At 42.7% G+C, this 19,557-nt stretch overlaps 1 protein-coding gene and 1 long non-coding RNA gene across 9 annotated transcripts in view; one reads left to right on the plus strand and one right to left on the minus strand.

Annotated features, from left to right (window-relative positions):
• RNGTT (RNA guanylyltransferase and 5'-phosphatase) overlaps positions 1 to 13,825 on the minus strand; it is a 210,225-nt gene extending 196,400 nt beyond the window's left edge. For all 8 annotated transcript variants that reach the window (XR_014805724.1, XR_014805729.1, XR_014805727.1 and 5 more), the window contains exons 1-2: positions 13,578 to 13,825; positions 2,405 to 2,514 (exon numbers count right to left, since the gene is read on the minus strand). Coding sequence is in view for 3 of the 8 variants with exons in the window: in XM_021089934.2 (XP_020945593.1) it covers positions 2,405 to 2,514; positions 13,578 to 13,641 (174 nt within the window). In the remaining 5 variants the exon portion in view is untranslated. The remainder of the gene's footprint in view (positions 1 to 2,404; positions 2,515 to 13,577) is intronic.
• On the plus strand, positions 341 to 3,946 carry LOC146406098 (uncharacterized). Its single transcript, XR_014805761.1, has 2 exons — positions 341 to 2,164; positions 2,269 to 3,946. It is a non-coding gene; the product is annotated as an uncharacterized LOC146406098 (long non-coding RNA).
• Positions 13,826 to 19,557: the final 5,732 nt, after the last annotated feature.

Raw genomic sequence — 19,557 nt, forward strand, 5'->3', positions numbered from 1 at the left:
CACAGACTCTGAAGAGTGGCAAGAGAAAAAACTTGTATTTTTTTATTGTTATTTTTCTCTCTTTTGTTATTATTGCTTTTATTGAATACCTGTTGTTGGATTTGCCTAAAGGAGACTGGTCTACATAATAATTCAACTCCATTGATACGGGGGTGTGGGAGGCAATGGCAAAAAAATTTGAATTTCATACATCACTAAGTAGACAAAATTGTGTACTTCTGAAATATAACTAAATGCCTTAATGTGCTCTGTTGATTTCTCCAGATTCCTTAGCTCATGTGTGGACAAGGGACAGTGCTACCAATCAAGTAAGCTCTCACTTCCACGTATTTCTGACGGCTTTTTTTTTTTTTTTTTTTTTTTTTTGCAAACTGCACCCCTGGGCCTATTTCTCTTCTCTTTCAACATAGCTTCTGGTGATCTTAATTCCTTTAGAGGATATGTACTGCCAAAAGCAAGGAGACACACCATAATATAGCTTCTCAGTAAGTTAGAATTAGAACCCATACTGTTTGTCTCCAGGTCCAAAATAAGTGAATGAAAAGTATGGAGCAAGAAAATATGAATTGTCTAAATTCACAGGAATGCTTTAGCTAAGGAAATGGAGACACAGCACTGTGTGACTTAGCTGCCCTGAGCCCAATATGTATATGTGTAAATATGTGTATGTGTGTGTGATATGTGTCAACGTTTGTGTGTGAATGTATCTGTGTATATACACATATAATCATACATCTATTACATATATATGTTTATTCCTTATAAGATTCCCAATCTATGAAATCAGGATGATAGTATCCACTTTATACAACTTCTGTGAGATTTAAATGAAGTCCTTACTCTGTGCCAAGCGCCATTCCATGTGCTTTACATGCACTAATTTTATTTGCAAAAGAGGAAATTGAAACATGAAGAGATTATGTAACTTGACCACAAAGCTGTAAGTAACAAGCTGGTGGAAATCAAAGCCAGGCTAACTGGTTTCTAAGCCCAAACTCTTTGTACTCTGCCTAGGAAATATCTAGAGCGCTGTAAATGTTAATAACTTTCAAGATGTATATTAATAATGAAGATAAAAATTAAAAGTTCACCAGTAAACAAAGACCCAAACACAGAGATAAGGCTAAGTAACAGGTTATCAAAAACTAAGTGGAAACTTTACTATAATAGGAGTCTTGCATGTATTAGGCACCAATATTTGTTGAATGTACTAACAGAGAATATAATAACAGACTACTAAGAGTATGAAATAAAAAAGAGTAACAATGACTGGTGTTATGGGTTGAAATAGGCCCCCTAAAAACATGTTTAACTCCTAACTCCTGGTACATGTGAATGTGACCTTATTTAGAAATAGGGTTATAGCCTCTTTGCAAATAAAATCAAGGTGAGGTCATACTGGATTGACATGTCCTTATAAGATGGAAATTTGGACACACACACACACACACACACACACACACACGGATTGTCAAGAATGAGGTAGAGATGATTGATGGAGCTGCAAGCCAAGGAACATGGAGAACTGCTGGCAATCACCAAAAACTAGGAGAAAAGAGTGGGAAAGATTCTCCTCCAAGCCTTCAGGAGAGGCCAATCTTGCCAACACCTTGATGTGGATCTTCTCGGTTAGACTGTTATTTAACCATTCAGCAAGAGAATGGATAAATAAACTCTGGCACATCCACACAACTAAATACTGTTTATTCAGCAATAAAAAGGAACAAAATTTTTGTTGATTCATGAAACGATCTGGATAGACCTCAAGGACATTGTGCTTAATGAAAAAGCCAATCCCAAAAGGTAACACACTGTTCCATTTATAAAACATTCACAAAATGACAAAACTACAGATAGAGAACAGGTTAGCAGTTTCTGGCCTACAGGGATGGGATGGGAAGAGGATCTGACTATAAAGGGGTGGCATAAGGAAGTTCCTTTGTGGAGAAGGAAGAGTTTTGTAACTGCCACGGTGAATCTTCACATCAGGTCAAACTGCACAGATTTATATACACAGAAATACAAATGAATGTATATAAAACTGAAAACCATGTCAGGTCTACAATCTAATGAACAGTATGGTACCAATGTCAATTTCCTGCTTTTGATATTGTCTACAGTCATATAAGATGTCACATTGGGAAAAGCTAGGGGAGGGTTCATAGTACTCTATGTACAATTTTTACAACTTCCTCGAGTTAATTAATTAATTCAAAATAAAAAGCTTTTACTTTAAATGCCACCTGAAGAAAAAGGGAGGGTTCATAGAACTCTATGTACAATTTTTACAACTTCCTCGAGTTAATTAATTAATTCAAAATAAAAAGCTTTTACTTTAAATGCCACCTGAAGAAAAAGGGAGGGATACAGTAGTTAAAACAGTATCAAAAATGTTGTTTCTTACCTTCAGACTCTTTAGATAATTCGACAGCATACTGGGGTGGAACCGATTTTCTTCAGCAACTTGACTGTCGTATCTTGGTCCCAACATTGTCTTCAGAGGTAAGAATCTTCCTAAACAACATTAAGATGGACAATAATTTTCATTAATGAAAAATGTTCCAGGTTAAAACTCTATAATTAGCAAATCTCAAAATCATTTCCTTACAATATTTTAAATGGAACTGTTTATGAAATACTCTCAAGCTACACTACACTTTTAAGAGGCACTGCCTTGGAACTGTTAAGGACAATATAAATTCTAGAAATTGACAATCAAATACAATAGCAAAGGAAAAATTACCAGTGAATGGAACTTCCATAAAGACTCAAGTTCTAGGGAGTACCCATCGTGGCGCAGTGGTTAACGAATCCGACTAGGAACCATGAGGTTGTGGGTTCGATCCCTGGCCTTGCTCAGGGGGTTAAGGATCCAGCGTTGCCGTGAGCTGTGGTGTAGGTTGCAGATGCAGCTCAGATCCCACGTTGCTGTGGCTCTGGCGTAGGCTGGTGGCTACGGCTCCAATTAGACCCCTGGCCTGGGAACCTCCCATATGCTGTGGGAGCTGCCCAAGAAATGGCAAAAAGACAAAAAAAAAAAAAAAAAGACTCAAGTTCTAAACCACTACCTTAAAAAGTTATTGCCTTAAAATATTTAAAGATATAGTATTAGAAAACTGGTGATTGATTAAATCAATTCTTTAAAATCCCTATTATACTTTTTTACTATGATATTGGAACTTTCTCCAACTTAAGCACCTTATCCTGCATCTCAGGAGAAGGATCATGCTGAGAAGCACACTAACCACAATCACTCTCTAAAAATATAAGCAGTTCTAACTCCAGCAAGACTGACTGACTTTTGACCTTTTTTTTTTTTTTTTGATCACTATACAAGCACAGGGGAAGTCATCTTATAAAATCAATTTTAAAAACATTTATTTTAGCTGATTGGTATTCTAAAATACAATAAAATCATTAGAGTAAATATATACCTAAAATATTATCTAAGTGAAACCTTAATATCTGTCCAGAGCCTTTAATATGAATTTCATAAAAAGATAACTATTTCTATTTTACTTTCTACAAAACCACTCAAGATCACCAGTAACTTCCACATTTCTAAATCCAATGGCCCATTCTCAGTGCTCAAATAATTGATCATTGTTTAATTCAAGAGGGAGCTCTTGAATCACTTTTTTCATGTGCTTCCAGGATACTACATCCTCTTGGTTTTCCTCCTATCTCTGTGGCCTCTCCTCAGCCTCCTTTCCTAGCTTCTCATCTCCCTGACCTCTCTATCCCAGGAGCTCTGTATTGCACCTCTTTTCTATCTATACTCACTCCCTTGGCACCTCATTTAGCCTCACACTTTTTTTTTTTTTTTTTTTTTTTTTTTGGTCTTTTTGCCATTTCTTGGGCCGCTCTCGCAGCATATGGAGGTTCCCAGGCCAGGGGACTAATCAGAGTACAGCCACCAGCCTATGCCACAGCCACAGCAACGCAGGATCTGAGCCAAGTCTGCAACCTACACCACAGCTCATGGCAACGCCGGATCCTTAACCCCCTGAGCAAGGCCAGGGATCGAACCTGCAACCTCATGGTTCCTAGTCAGATCCATTAACCACTGCGCCACAACGGGAACTCCTAGCCTCACACTTTAAAAGTCATCAATGTATTGACTCACAAATGTGTATCTCCAGGCCAAACCTCTCTGAACTCCAGCTCAGATATTACACTGCCTACCTGACTTAGCCTCCACTCCTGTTTAACGGACAGGAGTTCCTGTCGTGGCGCAATGGAAACGAATCCAACTAGGAACCATGAGGTTGCAGGTTCGATCCCTGGCCTGGCTCAGGGGGTTAAGGATCTGGCATTGCCGTGAACTGTGGTGTAGGCCATAGACTCGGGTCAGATCCCACGTTGCTGTGGCTGTGGTGTAGGCCAGCAGCTGTAGCTCCAATTCAACCCCTAGCCTGGGAACCGCCATATGCTGCAGGTGTGGCCCTAAAATGCAAAAGAAAATAAACATGGCTGAAAAAGAAGGGCGTGGGAGGAGAAGGCCAAAAAAAAAAAAAAAAAGTCTAACAGACATCTCAGGCTAAATATACATACCTGAGCTCTCAATCCTCAGACTCCTCTCAGCACATGGTAACACCTTTGTTTTTAGTAGCTCAGGCCAAAACCTTTGGAGTTATCCTTGACCCCTCTCCCTTTTACAACACCCCACGTCCAAGCCATCAGCAAAGCCTATCAGATATATCTTCAAAATATATTCAAGATCTGACCAGTTCTCACCACTTCTACCATCATCTCACCTAGATTATTACACTTCATTTATCTAACAGATATTTAATGAGCACCTATTATGTACCAGGCATTATTCTAGATGCATGGAACACATTTGTGAAAAGAAAAAAACAAACAAAAATCCCTGCCCTCATGGAGCCCATATTCTAGTAGGTAAAGATAAACTACAAATAATAAACACGATAAGTAATAATATGGTATGCTAGAATTTTCACCCCACTAGACCTCTCTCCTTCTCACTGCTGACTGAGAGGTCTGATCCTGTTTCCTCTGCATACCCTCAACCCCCATACTTGTGCCCCATTACTCAGTCACACTCTTCTGATAAAAACCTGGACCTGGATAAACCCAACCACCTGATTTCTTTGGGCCTACACTTATGCAACTCGAGGCCCTGGAGAAAATCCCAGAGGACAGCAGATGGGTGACACTATAAATCACCACTCTCATAGGTGATCCTATGACAAATAACCATTTCACATCTTTTCTCATTTGTAAAATATACCGAGCTCCCCTACCGCCTCCTCAACTGATAGCTTCCTAAAAGAAAAGGTAAAAAGAAACAGAAACTAACTTTATGTGTTTAACACATATCAGACATGACTTAAAACATTTTACATAGATTAGTTCATTTATTTCTAACATGAATGTATGTTATTATTCCCATTTTATAGATGAGGAAACCAAAGCAAGAGAGACTGAGTAACCTGCCTATTGTCACACTTCTAGTAAATGAGGTAACAGTGGTTCAAGCCCAAGTGATCTAGACACAGAGTCAATGGATATAATTACTATTTAACGAAGCTTCTCCACCATTGGCAGAAACTTGCCTCACCTTTGCAGTTATAAAACTTTCTGTATCTGAGTCCATTTTCTCTTTCATTTCCTGTCCTTCCTCCCATTAAAGGCAAATCCCCTTCACTTTGCTTTGGATTCCTTTCCATTTTGCTTTCTCAAGGACCATCAATCACCCCTCCTCCCTTCCATTTTGTTCCCAACTCTTCTGGTGTCTTAGGACCTCAGCAGTATCACATAAAACTGGCAACTCTTCTCTTCTTGAAAAATTCTCTTGGCTTCCATGACACTGGACTCCTTTAGTTTCTACCACCCACCTAACACTACCCCCAATTTCTGGCTATTCCTTCTCACTCCTTTGTTCCCTCTTTTTTCCTCTACCCAACTTCTAAATGCCAGGTTTTAGGGGTTCCATTCTGGGCCTTCTCTTCTACTCTTTCTACAATCTCTGGATTGGTCTCTTCCACTCCATGGCAGAAACAATGCTATCTGTTCACAGATTCTATTTATTTTCCTCTTCCATAGCACACAGAAAGACTATATAGTTCTTAGCTCCTCTTGTAGTTAGATGAGGGCTATGTAACTAGATCCTGCCCAATGGGATATGGGCAGGGGTAAGATATAACACTACCCACAGCTGGTCATAAAACATCCTGAGAGATCACCCATTCCTGCTATTCCCTTTCCACAGCAACCTTAGAAGTCACATGTTTAGGAGTTCCCATCGTGGAGCAGTGGTTAACGAATCCGACTAGGAACCATGAGGTTGCAGGTTCGGTCCCTGCTCTTGCTCAGTGGGTTAATGATCCGGCGTTGCCGTGAGCTGTGGTGTAGGTTGCAGACGCGGCTCGGATCCCGCATTGCTATGGCTCTGGCGTAGGCCGGTGGCTACAGCTCTGATTCGACCCCTAGCCTGGGAACCTCCATATGCCGCGGGAGCGGCCCAAGAAATAGCAACAACAACAACAACAACAACAACAACAACAACAACAAAAGACAAAAAGACAAAAAAAAAAAAAAAAAAGAAGTCACATGTTTAGGAGCTCCCGTTGTGGCTCAGGGGTAACAAACCCAACTAGTATCCATGAAGACTCGGGTTCAATCCCTGCCTTGCTCAGTGGGTTGGGGATCTGGCGTTGCCAGAAGCTTCGGTGTAGGTTGAAGACACAGCTTGGATCTGGCATGGCTGTGGCTGTGGCCAGCAGCTACAGCTCCAATTCGACCTCTAGCCTTGGAACTTCCATATGCCACGTCTGTCGCCCTAAAAAGACCAAGAAAGAAGAAGTCACACGTTTAAGAGGATACTATGGCAAGATGGAAGAGCCCAGAGAGTCACCACTTGGGAGAACAGCTGCCCAGGAAAGCTGCCTGACACACAATGCAGCACTGTGGTATGAGCAAGAGATAAACACATGCTGACAGGAACCCTTGGAGTTGTTAGAGAAACTAGCATTCCTTATCCTGACTTATCAACTACCATGTCTTTAAATGTTGTCTTTATGTTGATAAATGTACATCTCCAACTCAAACTTGTCTGAATTCCAAACCACAGAATCAATTGTATACTCAACACCTCTACTTGAGCAAATCAGGATCTTAAGAATACCTCTTCCAACCTGCTTCCCACTCAATAAGTCCTAATGATCTGTCATCCCACTGCATAAGCAAAACCTTAAGACTAAGTTTTGTCTCTCTCTCTCATTCTAAATTCAACACCTAATCCTGTCCATTTTCCCTCTTAAATATCTCTCAAATCAGCCTACTACTCCTCAACTCTATTTCCAAACCATCACCATTATCTTTCATCTAGACTACCATGGCAAATGCCTAGTCTCCTTACTTCCATTTTTATCTCTTTCAATTCATTAACACAGAGCAATCAAAGTAATCTTTTTAAAAATGAAGTCAAATCATCAACTTTAAAAAAATAAAACTGACGTCAAATCATCTCATCCCAATGCTTAAGAAATGCAATGGTTTGCTCATGCAGTTTAAGAATATATGAGGGAGTTCCCACTGTGACTCAGTGGCTTAAGAATCTATGAGGATGAGGGTTTGATCCCTGGCCTCGCTTAGTGGTTAAAGGATCTGGCGTTGCTGTGAGCTGTGGTGTAAGTGACACACGTGGCTCAGACCTGGTGCTGCTGTGGCTGAGGCATAGGCCAGCAGCTGTAGCTCCGATTTGACCCCTAGCCTGGGAACTTCCATATGCCATGGGTGCAGCCCTAAAAAGACCAAAAATATATATATATATAAGGGAGTTCCCGCTGTGGCAGAGTAGCTTATGAATCCGACTGCAGTAGCTCCGATCCCTGAGAAGCAGACTGGATACCCAGCCAGGTGCAGTGGGTTAAAAGATCCAGCATTGCTGGAGCTGCAGCATAGGTCCAAGCTGCGACTCAGATTCAATCCCTGGCTCGGGAATTTCCATATGCCTTGGATGCAGATATAAAAAAATAAATAAAAATTTTAAAACATAGGTATATAAATGTTGGGAGTTCTGTGGTGGCCTAGCGGTTAAGGATCCAGCATTGTCAATGGTATGGCTAAAGTCACTGCTACAGAGCAGGTTTGATCCCTGGCCAGGGAACTTCTGCATGCTGTGAGCACAGACCAAAAAAGACAGTATATAAATATTAAAATCCCTTAGAACACCCTAAAGCCTATATGATCTGGTTGATATTGTCCACCCTCACATCCATATCCTCACTTTCAGTCTAAGATCCCTCCATCATCATCCTATCCTAACAGAACCCTTTAAAAAAAAAAAAAAAAAAAAAAAGAGTTCCCACTGTAGCGCAGCAGAAACGAAGAATTCGCCTAGTATCCATGAGGATGCAGGTTCAATTCCTGGCCTCGCTCTGTGGGTCAGGGATCCAACAATGCCGTGAGCTGTGGTGTAGGTCGCAGATGCAGCTCAGATCCCATGTTGCTGTGGCTATGGTGTAGGCCAGCAGCTGTAGCTCTGATTCAACCCCTAGCCTGGGAACTTCCATGTGCCACAAGTGCAGCCCTAAACAGGGAAAAAAAAAAAAAAGGAACCAATAATCTATTTAGCAAACTTCTATTTATTCTAGATAATTCACATATACCTTCTCTGAGAAGGCTTCGCTGATCCCCTTCTTCTTCCCTAAATTCATACAAAGATTTAGGTTTATGACCTCTAATATCCCATGATATTTGATAATAGTTACAACAGAACTGTTTTAAAATGATGGTTTGCTACTCGCATGAAACCATCACCATATGCTCTTAAAGTGAGGGACTATATCTTAATCATCTCCCTAGTCCCTAAAACCAGCAAAAGTACACACAAATATTTGCTGGAAAAAAATGACTTCAAAACCTTCACTGTTATCAAAAGACTATATTAGTTATATTCTCATAGTTCCTAAGAAGTTCTTTACACGTAGTACATGCAAAATAATTTTATGTTGAACAAACTGCCTTAAAGAAATGAGCAGTATGTTTTCTTCAAAGTGTTCACCTGAAATCTATGAATCAGAAAGAGAAAAAAAAGGAATTCTTCAGAAATATAGTTTGACCCTATCTCCAGGAGCTCCTCACTGGAAGTCTGGTTTAATTAGAGAAAGTGACTTCATAGTCAACAAATTAGTGCCATCTTCCCTCTGATTCAGAAAAATTATGAACTTCTAGCACTAAAAAGATTCATCCTAATGTTTACAATGAGAACATTTAAGTCATAACACATTTTCCTCAATATGCAAAATTTCAAAGAAATTATACAATAAGCATGAATTTTTTTTAATTTTGGCCACATCTGCAGCATGTGGAAGTTCCTGGGTCAGGGATCAAACCTGCACCACAGCTGCAACCAGAGCCACAGCAGTAAGAAATCCAGATCCTTAACCCGCTGAGCCATAAAGGAACTCCAAACATGAATTACTTTTATAGTGAGAAAAAAATAATGGGAAGAAAATAGGCTGTAAAAACTGGGAATGTGAATGATTCCTTATTTTTCTCTGTAGCTTGCAAGAATATAGCTAGCACTTCTTGCTCTACTACTGTAAAACACTGCCAACCCTCCATTATCTAAAATACAGGCATTCCCACCACTGAGGCACAAGAGGATCACAGCCTCTTTGCAGCACCAGAACACAGATTCAATCCCTGGCCCAGCACAGTGGGTTAAAGGATCCAACGTTGCCACAGCTGCAGCATAGGTCGCAACTGTGGCTCGCATCTGATCCATAGCCCAGGAACTCCTTGTGCCTCCGGGGCAGGCAAAAATAAAAATAAAAAATAAAATACACAATGTGTCATGAACACTTCTAGGACACAGAAAGACAGAATTTTAAGGGAAATTCACAGAAACTTCTCAAGAATTTTATGTTGCATTCACTTTACTTTCTAGTAAGCAGCATAAGCCAAAGCAGACTTGATTCCCCTAAAGATCCAGTTTGGCTGTCAGGAGGTCTGCAGTTCTGTCCAGGGCCCACAGATCAGGTAGGTGAGCTTAGTGACTCACTCAGCACAACAATCAAGAATCTAACTTTCGGGGGTCAAAATATTCCAACACAATAAAAAGGAAAAACTTTTTATTCCTAACCCTTCATGCCCAGGAGACAGAGGGGAAAAAATGCACAAAACTCTATTTCTTAGAGAGGTGAAAGCTGCCTGGAACTTAGCACCTTACCTGCTGCTGTCCAACCCCAGTCGCTATCACATTTGTCCCATTCATCCAACAAGAAGTCAATGTTCTGATATTTGTCATTGCCATCTTCTTATTGTATTAAAAGTCTGCTCTTTAAACTAAGCGCAGACTTTTCTAATTCCAAATTAAAAAATAGTCATTTTGATAAGATCTTCATGATTTTCTTTTTATCACAGATCAGTGTGGTAGGTAACACTAATAAAAGGATCCAGCAAGCATGCTCCAGGTTGGAAAAGAAGCCAGACATCTAAGTTAAAGAGTTTTTCATAACTCCGTAGAGAAAATTACATTATAAAGGGAAAGGATTCAATATTAAGCTAGAAATGGCAAAGGGAAAAAAGTCAAAATGTCCAGAGAGTAAGACTTATAAAGAAAAATGTAAAGAACTATAATCCATTCATTTGAAAAAAAGTACAGTGACTATCAAGTAGAATTTACAAGTGAAAATGCCTATAAAAATTATTAGAACTTAAAGCAAAGTTCGTTTTTATTAAAGAAAAACATTTCTTCATCCTAAGACTTATTTAGATTATCTCTCAGTATCAGTTTTTTGTTTTTTTGTCTTTTTGCCTTTTCTAGGGCCGCTCCCGGGGCATACGGAGGTTCCCAGGCTAGGGGTGTAATCGGAGCTGTAGCCGCCGGCCTACGCCAGAGCCACAGCAACGGGATCCGAGCCATGTCTGCAACCTATACCACAGCTCACGGCAATGCCAGATCCTTAACCCACTGAGCAAGGCCAGGGATCAAACCCGCAACCTCATGGTTCCTAGTTGAGCCACGACGTTAACCACTGAGCCACGACGTTAACCACTGAGCCACGACGGGAACTTCAGATTATCTCTCAGTATCAGTTTTATCCATCAATTTATACGGCCTTATTTATTGACTGAGGGTTTTATATAAAATGTTAAGAAAAGCTGACAAACTAGAAGAACTAGAAAATCTGAACTTAAAAATGACTACAGGACTTCCTGTTGTGGCTCAGCAAGCCAACTAGTATCCATGAGGATGCAGGTTGGATCCCTGGCATTGCTCAGAGGGTTAAGGATCCCGGCTTTGCCTTGAGCTGCAGCATAGGTCACAGATGTAGCTTGGATCCCACATTGCTGTGGCTGTCGTACAGGCTGGCATCTGCAGCTCCAATTCAACCCCTCACCTGGAAACTTCCATGTCCCAGGGTGGTGGGGCCCTAAAAAGAAAAAAAAAAAATTGACTGCAGACTCTTCTCTTCCAACAATTTTAAAGAAAGAGGCAGACATACTATACATGTACATAATTAGTAAGGAAACGTAGCTCACTACAGAATCCTTTAATTTTTGTTTCAAAACACTTTCTAGGAAAAGCATTAAGACGGAGCTAGTTAAAATTTAAAACTTTCACTTTTCAAAAGAAACTGTTCAAAAGAGAGTGAAAAGGCAAGCCACAGATGGGAGAAAAGACTTTTAAAAGCAAATATCCAACAAAGGACTTGCATTTACAATATATAAAGAACACTAGGAGTTCCCGTCATGGCGCAGTGGTTAACGCAGTGGTTAATGAATCCGACTAGGAACCATGAGGTTGCGGGTTCGGTCCCTGCCCTTGCTCAGTGGGTTGACGATCCGGCGTTGCCGTGAGCTGTGGTGTAGGTTGCAGACGCGGCTCGCATCCCACGTTGCTGTGGCTCTGGCGTAGGCCGGCAGCTACAGCTCCGATTACACTCCTAGCCTGGGAACCTCCATATGCCACGGGAGCGGCCCAAAGAAATAGCAAAAAGACAAAAATAAATAAATAAATAAATAAAACAGTTCCAAAAAAAAAAAAAAAAAACACTAACAACCCAAAAATAAGATAAACAACACAATTTTTAAAGTTAGCAAGAGGAGTTCCCATGGTGGCAAAGTGAAAACTAACCCAACTGGGAACCATGAGGTGGCAGTTCCATCCCTGGCCTCGCTCAGTGGGTTAAGGATACTGAGTTGCAGTGAGCTGTGTGCTGTGGTGTAGGTCGACGATTGGGTTAGGATCCGACGTTGCTGTGGCTGTGGTGTAGGCTGGCAGCTGTAACTGATTGGACCCCTAGCCTGGGAACCTCCATATGTCACAGGTGCGGCCCTAAAAAGACAAAAATAAAAAATAAAAAATTAAAGTCAGCAAAAGATTTGGAAACTTTGCAAAAGATAATACATGAATTGCCAAGAAGCACATAAAAAGATGCTCAACATCAAACCGTAATAAGTACTAAACAGCTATTAGAGTGGGTAAAATTTAAAAGACTGATCAAATCAAGTGTCCAAGAGGATGTGGAGCAAACAGAACTCTCATACACTGATAGCAGGAATGCAAAATATTATAACTGTGGGAAAGAATTTGGTATTTTTTAAGGTTAAATGCACACATACCATATGATGCATTGCTCTCCTAAAAATTTACACAGGGGAAATGAAAGCACATGTGCATACAAAGAAAGGTAGGTGAATGTTCACAGCAAATTAGTCTGCAACTGTCAAAAACTGGAAACAACCCAAAGGACCATCAAAAAGTAAATGGATAAACTAATCTGTATTCATAACAACAGAATACTAAGAAATAAAAAGAGCGAACTATTGATACATACCAGAACATGCATAAATCTCAAAACAGTAATGCTGAGTGAAAGAAAACAGAGGATTCCCCCCCCCAAAAAAAGAGCATACAAAATGCAAACTAAATCTACCGCGACAGAAAGCAGATCACTGGTTGAGGGCGCGGGGGAGATCACAAAACGCAGGAGGAAATCATAAAAGGTGCTGAATGTGTTTACTACCTTGATTGTGATTCACAGGGTGTGTGTGTACCTGCGCGCGTGGAAGTCAAAATTTATCAGGCTTTAAATTTAAAGTCTGTTGTGTCAAAGTCAAAGATGAAAAAGCCTTCAACGTGAGTCATGTTAAAAAAAAATCAAAACAAAACAAAAACAAACCTCCAGTCTCAGTGTAGATCAATTTCACCGCTTAAAAACTGCCCCTCCTCCTCCTCTTTAGCAACCTCCTTCATCTCAAAACTGACACTTGTCCCCTCCCCTTCCGAGAACCTTTCACAAACTCCTAAGCTGAAAAGTATTGCCCACTGAGTTCTTTAGTCCTCAGCTCCTGCCACACAAACCCCCTATCTACCTTCCCGATGGCAACACTCAGCCTTACTGGATATTGACAAGTGCCCCCACTTGCTCCGGTCCAGGTTCCCAAACACTCATCCACGAAGCTTCATCGGACCGAGCACATCTCGGTCCTGAAACACCACCACCAGACACTGAACTATCGCAAGCTGCGCCCCCTCAGCCCACCCATGGACCCGCGGGTGCTCAGGCACTCGAACACCACCCCCCCGTCCCGCTTACCTGCTACCGGCTGGCCTCGCCGTGGACAGTTCAGCCACCGCGGCGGGATCTTGTTGTGAGCCATGTCTTGGGGCCGCGCACAGCCGCCCCCTCCACCAACGCTCGCCGCGCCTCCGCCGCCGCCTCCTCGCGGTTCGCTCTGCACCCGAGGTCCGAGGCACCCGAATCCCGGCCAGCGTCCGAACCCGAGCAGCCCCGACCCGGGCTACTGTCAGCGACCGCGCGCCACTTTCATTCCGCTCAACTCTAGACTAACCCACAATGCACCGCTACTTCCGCCCCCAAAGGCCCCACCCACTTCTTTCCGAGGTCAGAGGTGAAGAGAGACAGCTCGGGGGAGGGGTGGGAAGGAGTTAACGCCCAGAACTAAAGGGGCGGTCTTCCCTCGACCCGCCCCGCGCGGGTCCCATCCCAGCCCCTTTCTTAGGGTGGTTCCACGCATGCGCTGCTGCCACAGTTTGGCGTCCCGCAGGGCGACTCTTATTTTCCTTTCTAGGCAGCAAATGGAGACTCCAGAAATCGTGAAACCAAGCCTCTTTCCACACGTAGACTGGTCCGCAGATTTCATAAATGCATCCGTTTTACTAAGAAAGGGGCCTTTCCTCTGTTGTCATAGCTCAAGGGCCTGATCGCCATTCCTCGGTCAAATTTGGCGTCCCGACAGAATCTGAGTTTGAATGGGAATTTGGAAAGTTCTTTCTGCCGTGGATTAGGGAAACCAACTTTAGAGAAATTCTAAGGGCGAGAGACTGGAGCATCGGAAATGAGTTTATTTTTTTCAGAGTACTTCTAGGGATCCATGAAACATCTGAAATTAATCCCAAAACATTTTTTATGAGTTTTGTCTGTACATTTCTAGAGAAAATTTTATATCATATTTGGGAGTCTCAGAGAGTCCATGTCTCAAAATTACTAATGTGTATAATTGGCAAAGGCAGGAATCGGAGAGCAGAGTACCACTACATGGCGGTGTTCTCTGCTTTACCAAACTGTCTCTCCCTTCGAGTTAAACACGGGTGACTGGAGGCGCTTTATAAACTATGTCCATTAGCAAGTTACCAGACTAATTTAGTTAAAGTATTACATATGAAGCTGGATGCTGGCAAGTTATAACACAGCAGTTTGGTTTTAAGTACCTGTGCTATATCTGACCTGCAAGAGCTTGAGGTTTGGGAGAAGGCATCATAAAGCGTCGGTGGGAAACTGGCCCAACAGTTCAGCCCTTGAATGCCTGGACGATCTCAGTAAGATCAGAATCCTCCCAGTAAACAGAGAGGGCCCAATGGCTGTCTCTCTGAGAGAGCCTGAGTTAGGTCATCCTGGCGGTCTGTGCTGTGGTTACATCTGCTGAGATCTTTGGGGAAAAAACATCATTCCTCTGCCGACAGGACCAGATAAGCCTGTTTCCTTACAGAGCAGCAATCTGCCCAGATGATGCCCTGTTCTATCTTCTGCTGGCAGGACAGAGTTGGTACCAAGCCCAGAGTGGTGCAATGTTTGATTCCCCAAATCTCCAAGGATGGAAAAGGTGAGCCTGGTCCTGGGAAAATACCTCACTTTCCCTTCCTGGGGATGACTTCCTTGGAGACTGTCCTCCTCACACACTGTGTCACCCAGGGAGCTCAGTCCTAGGCACAGGGAGAGCTTCACAGAGGCTTCATACCAACGATGAGTGGCTGTTTTGGGTTGTAAGGCAGCAGTCTGTGCTTCATTTTTACACCACTACCCAGTTATGCCCTCTCCATCCTTAGTGCCAACAGACCGGGAAGGCCATGTGGCTCCCTTCTGCCCACAAGAGTGGACAGAGTAGGAGAGTGGTATCAAAGTGAGCTGGGTGAGCCGGCAATTTCTCCCTCCCAGGAATCCTTTGCCAAGAGTGTTTCTGCCTATCTCACTCCTAGTCCCACCTCTCTGCTTTTCTTCAAGGGGAAAAATATGTGCCCGCAGAGGGACCAACACAACTCCTTGCTGGCTTCCTGAAACAGTCAACACATTCTCATAAATATGTCTTGGCTTCCTCTTTACTGGCTCTTGGTGAATGAATTCTTCCATGGATCATTTCTTTTGCCCATAAGGAAAGGTGTGTAAAGGTATATAAAAATGAGATTGAATTTCCCCTGTTGACAAAAAGGAAAAAACTTTCCCTGTCCCTAAAGCATTTCTGTGAGAAAACTTACATTTGTTAATCCTTCCTCACCACAAATTGATACCTCTATAAATCTTTTGAACAGCTAAATGAGTCCCTTGCCTGCTTCACAACCCAGGAACTTTTTCTTACTCCCTGGAAGCCATCTCTTTGTAAACATGAAGGAAGACAGCGCCCCCTATCTCCCTAGGAATTTAACCTAAAGCTGTAAGTCATAGAAATAGGAAAATAATGGCAATTACCTAACACAGGTGGCCAAGCCGATTACCAAGTAAATTGAGGATGAACTTGAAAGAATGTATAACGAGTGGTGCGGCCAAGTCCTCTTACGTCAGGTCTATTTATCGTTCATTTTGAGAACATGGGTGGAATGGATTTGTATATATTTGGCTCTATAAGAGAAAGAGTTCTCTCTTTTTGCAGTCTCATTAGCGGGTTGCCTGTGATGTGCATCAGAGTCTGGTTTAGTTCAGTTTCTTGTAATTTTGCTTTATCTGGTTAAAGCTGGCTTCTTTCTTTTCTATGCTTGTGGAGCAAACTTTCTCTCTGTGTCTATATCTAAATTTATCTCTTCATGTGACACTAGTCATATTGGATTAGGGTGGGCCTTAATCCAGGATAAACTCATCAAGATTCCATCTGCAAAGACCCTCTTTCCAAATAAAGTCTCATTCACAAGTACCAGAGGTTAGAAGTTAAACACATCCTTGGGGACAATTCAACCTGTTACACCTACTCTTATCTCTGGATGTGTCCAGGCTTGCAGAAACACAAGTTTTTTTTTTTTTTTCTTTTAAGGGCTGCACCTTATGGAAGTTTGCAGGCTAGGGATCAAATCATACTTGCAGCCTGAGGCCTACGCCACAGCCACGGCAACACTAGATCCTTAACCCACTAAGCAAGACCATGGATCAAACCTTCATCCTCATGGACACTATGTCAGGTTCTTAACCCACTGAGCCACAACAGGAACTCCCAACACAAGTTTTCTGAATCCCAGGAATTAGGCTGCATATGTCTTCCTTTTTCAGAGAACCATTCAGTTTTTCTGGGAAGTAAGTCAGAGACTGAGACAGAGGTGTTAAAAGACCCTTCTGTGCCCCTCCCTTTTTGTGTGTACTGCTAGAAACTGAGCAGGACAATATGGGGCCTCCCTGGGACAGAGCCCTCCCTCCACGTCCTCTGCTTTAGCTCCTCTCTGAAGTACCTAAATAACAATATCTGATGCACATTTCCTGAGTTGTTTTACAGGTGTTTTTAACCCTCCACCATATGGAAGAAATTAACCACCTGATGACTGAGACCAACTGGAGCCTGAGGATTGAAATGTTAACCCATGTGGCACTGCCCTGTTACCTCACCATCCACCAGTCAGAGAATTGCGCATGAGCTGATCACCTACCCTGTGAGTCCCCTTCCTCACATTCCCTTTTTTTTTTTTTTTTTTTTTGTCTTTTCTGGGGCCGCTCCCGTAACATATGGAAGTTCCCAGGCTAGGGGTCGAATCAGAGCTGTAGCCGCCAGCCTATGCCAGAGCCACAGCAATGCAGGATCTGAACTGCGTCTGCGACCTACGCCACAGCTCATGGCAACACCGGATCCTTAACCCACGGAGCAAGGCCAGGGATCAAACCCACAACCTCACGATTCCTAGTCCAATTCGTTAACCACTGCGCCACAAAGGGAACTCCCTCACATTCCCTTTAAAAAGGCCTCTTTGGGAGTTCCCTTCATGGCTCAACTGTTACTGAATCTGACTAGGATCCATGAGGATGAGGGTGTAAGCTGGCAGCTGTAGCTCTGATTCGACCCCTAGCCTGGGAACCTTCATATGCCATGGGTGCAGCCCAAAAAAAAAAATTTTTTTTTGGTTTCAGGGGCTCTAACAACACGTCTCCAAGAAAGAGGTGAGGGGAGGGGCTGGTCTCTTGTCACTGATCATCTGTTTCCTTGGCTGACACTGGTCCTTGGCAAGGCTCCCAGGGCTCCTTGGCCACCCTGTGGGGAAAGGGCAACTTTTGTGAAGCTGAAAACCCTGTAGTCAGGCCTTCTCCTTCTGGTGCACTTACAGCCATTCCTCTCCCAGATCCCCAAACTACAGTCTGGAGTAAGGCCCAATACCTTCCTCACTAAGCAGACGGTCCCAGCAGAGGGATTAAATAAGCACATGTGGCTGGTGTAGGGAGACAAAACTGGCCACCCCAAAATGTCTCTTTGGCATGTGGGTTACTTTAAGCTGAAAAAAAATGAAGCTCGGAAGACTTAAGAAATTTGGACCTTCCCCTCACTGCCTAAAAAAGAATTTAGATAGAAGTCCTATTCCCAAATAGAGCCATCTCCAGAAATATCTGCAATGGGGAGTTCCCATTGAGACTCATCAGGTTAAGGACCCAATTAGTAGTATCCATGAGGATGCAGGTTCAATCCCTGGCCTCGCTCAGTGAGTTAAGGATCCAGTGTTGCCACAAGCTACGGTGTAGGTCGTAGATGAGGCTTGGATCCTGCGTTGCCGTGGCTGTGGTGTAGGCCCGCAGCTATAGCTCTGATTCGACCCCTAGCCAGGGAACTTCCATATGCCACAGGTGTGGCCCTAAAAAGACAGACAGACAGACAGACAGAAAAAAGATAGGAAGGGAGGAAAGAAAGAAACATCCACAGTGAATATGGGGATGTGCAGTGAGGAAAGCTCTCTAGCGATCAGATGCACTCAGTGTCCCATGGTCTCTGCATGGCCTGGCAAGCATTTCTTTACTAAATATTTGCTTTTTTATCTCCACGTCAACTGCCTGCTCCCAACGTCTTCTTTTGTCTCTAGCTGAAGCTGGTGATAAGGTTTATTAATGGTTTGGGCCATTTGGGTGAGTTACTCACTTTTCCTGGGTGTCTCCTCTGTAAACACGTTATTAAACTTTGTTCGATTCTCTCTTATTAACCTGTCTCATGTCAATTTAATTCTTAGACCAGCCAGAAGAACCTGCTGGAAGGGTAGAGGAGAATGTCTTTCTCCCCAACCCCGGCTCGTGTCTTGAAAAATTAATTTTTAGGGTTTGAGGACAGAATGCACAAATCACATGAGGGAAGTGATGAAATAAAATTATTTTTAAACAGGGCAAGAAAAAAATGTAACATAAGCTTTTCTCTGCCATTTGACCCCCTCCCCCTCCCCTAGTGTGCCTTGTGCATCGGTGTTAGTCATTAACTAGATCTCCTTAGAGGACACAGGAATACCTACTCACACACACACACACACACACACACACACACACACACACACACACACACACAAAGGATTTTCTCCTGGCACCAGCAAGGTGCAAGTTAACTACTTAGAAGACAACACTCCTTTCTTCATCCTATAAGAGGTCACAGTGACCCACTACTAGCCTTATTGGACTATGTAAACTGTCATGATGTCACACTAATGTATAACCCTTCATCTCAAAAACTTATATAACTGTACTTTAACCTCTGACAGGAGAACAGTCCTCGGAGCTTTCCTTTTTATGGCGGGGGGCGGGGGTGGCATGCCCATGGCATGTGGAAGATCCCAGGCCAGGGTGTTGAACCCAAGCCATAGCAGCAATCAGAGCCGCTACAGTGACAATGCTGGGTCCTTAACCGACCGCACCACAAGGGAACTCCCTCAGGGCTTCCTGAAAGACTGTCTCCCAGATTATGATCCAAGGTTTGGCTGGAATAAAATTTTCTATTTCTTCCTTAGATTTTATTATTGATTAATTTTTCATCAACAGAAACATCAAAGAGGACTCTGGTCTTTCTGTTCCAAATCGGAAACGTCTCCAACTCTCTAACCAGAAAAAAGAATCTTAAGGC

This window comes from Sus scrofa, chromosome 1, assembly GCF_054392235.1.
Source record: "Sus scrofa isolate SSC_HxYL_T2T_F1_AM1 chromosome 1, Sscrofa_HxYL_maternal_Yorkshire_Landrace_v2.0, whole genome shotgun sequence".
Classification (NCBI taxonomy): Eukaryota; Metazoa; Chordata; class Mammalia; order Artiodactyla; family Suidae; genus Sus; species Sus scrofa.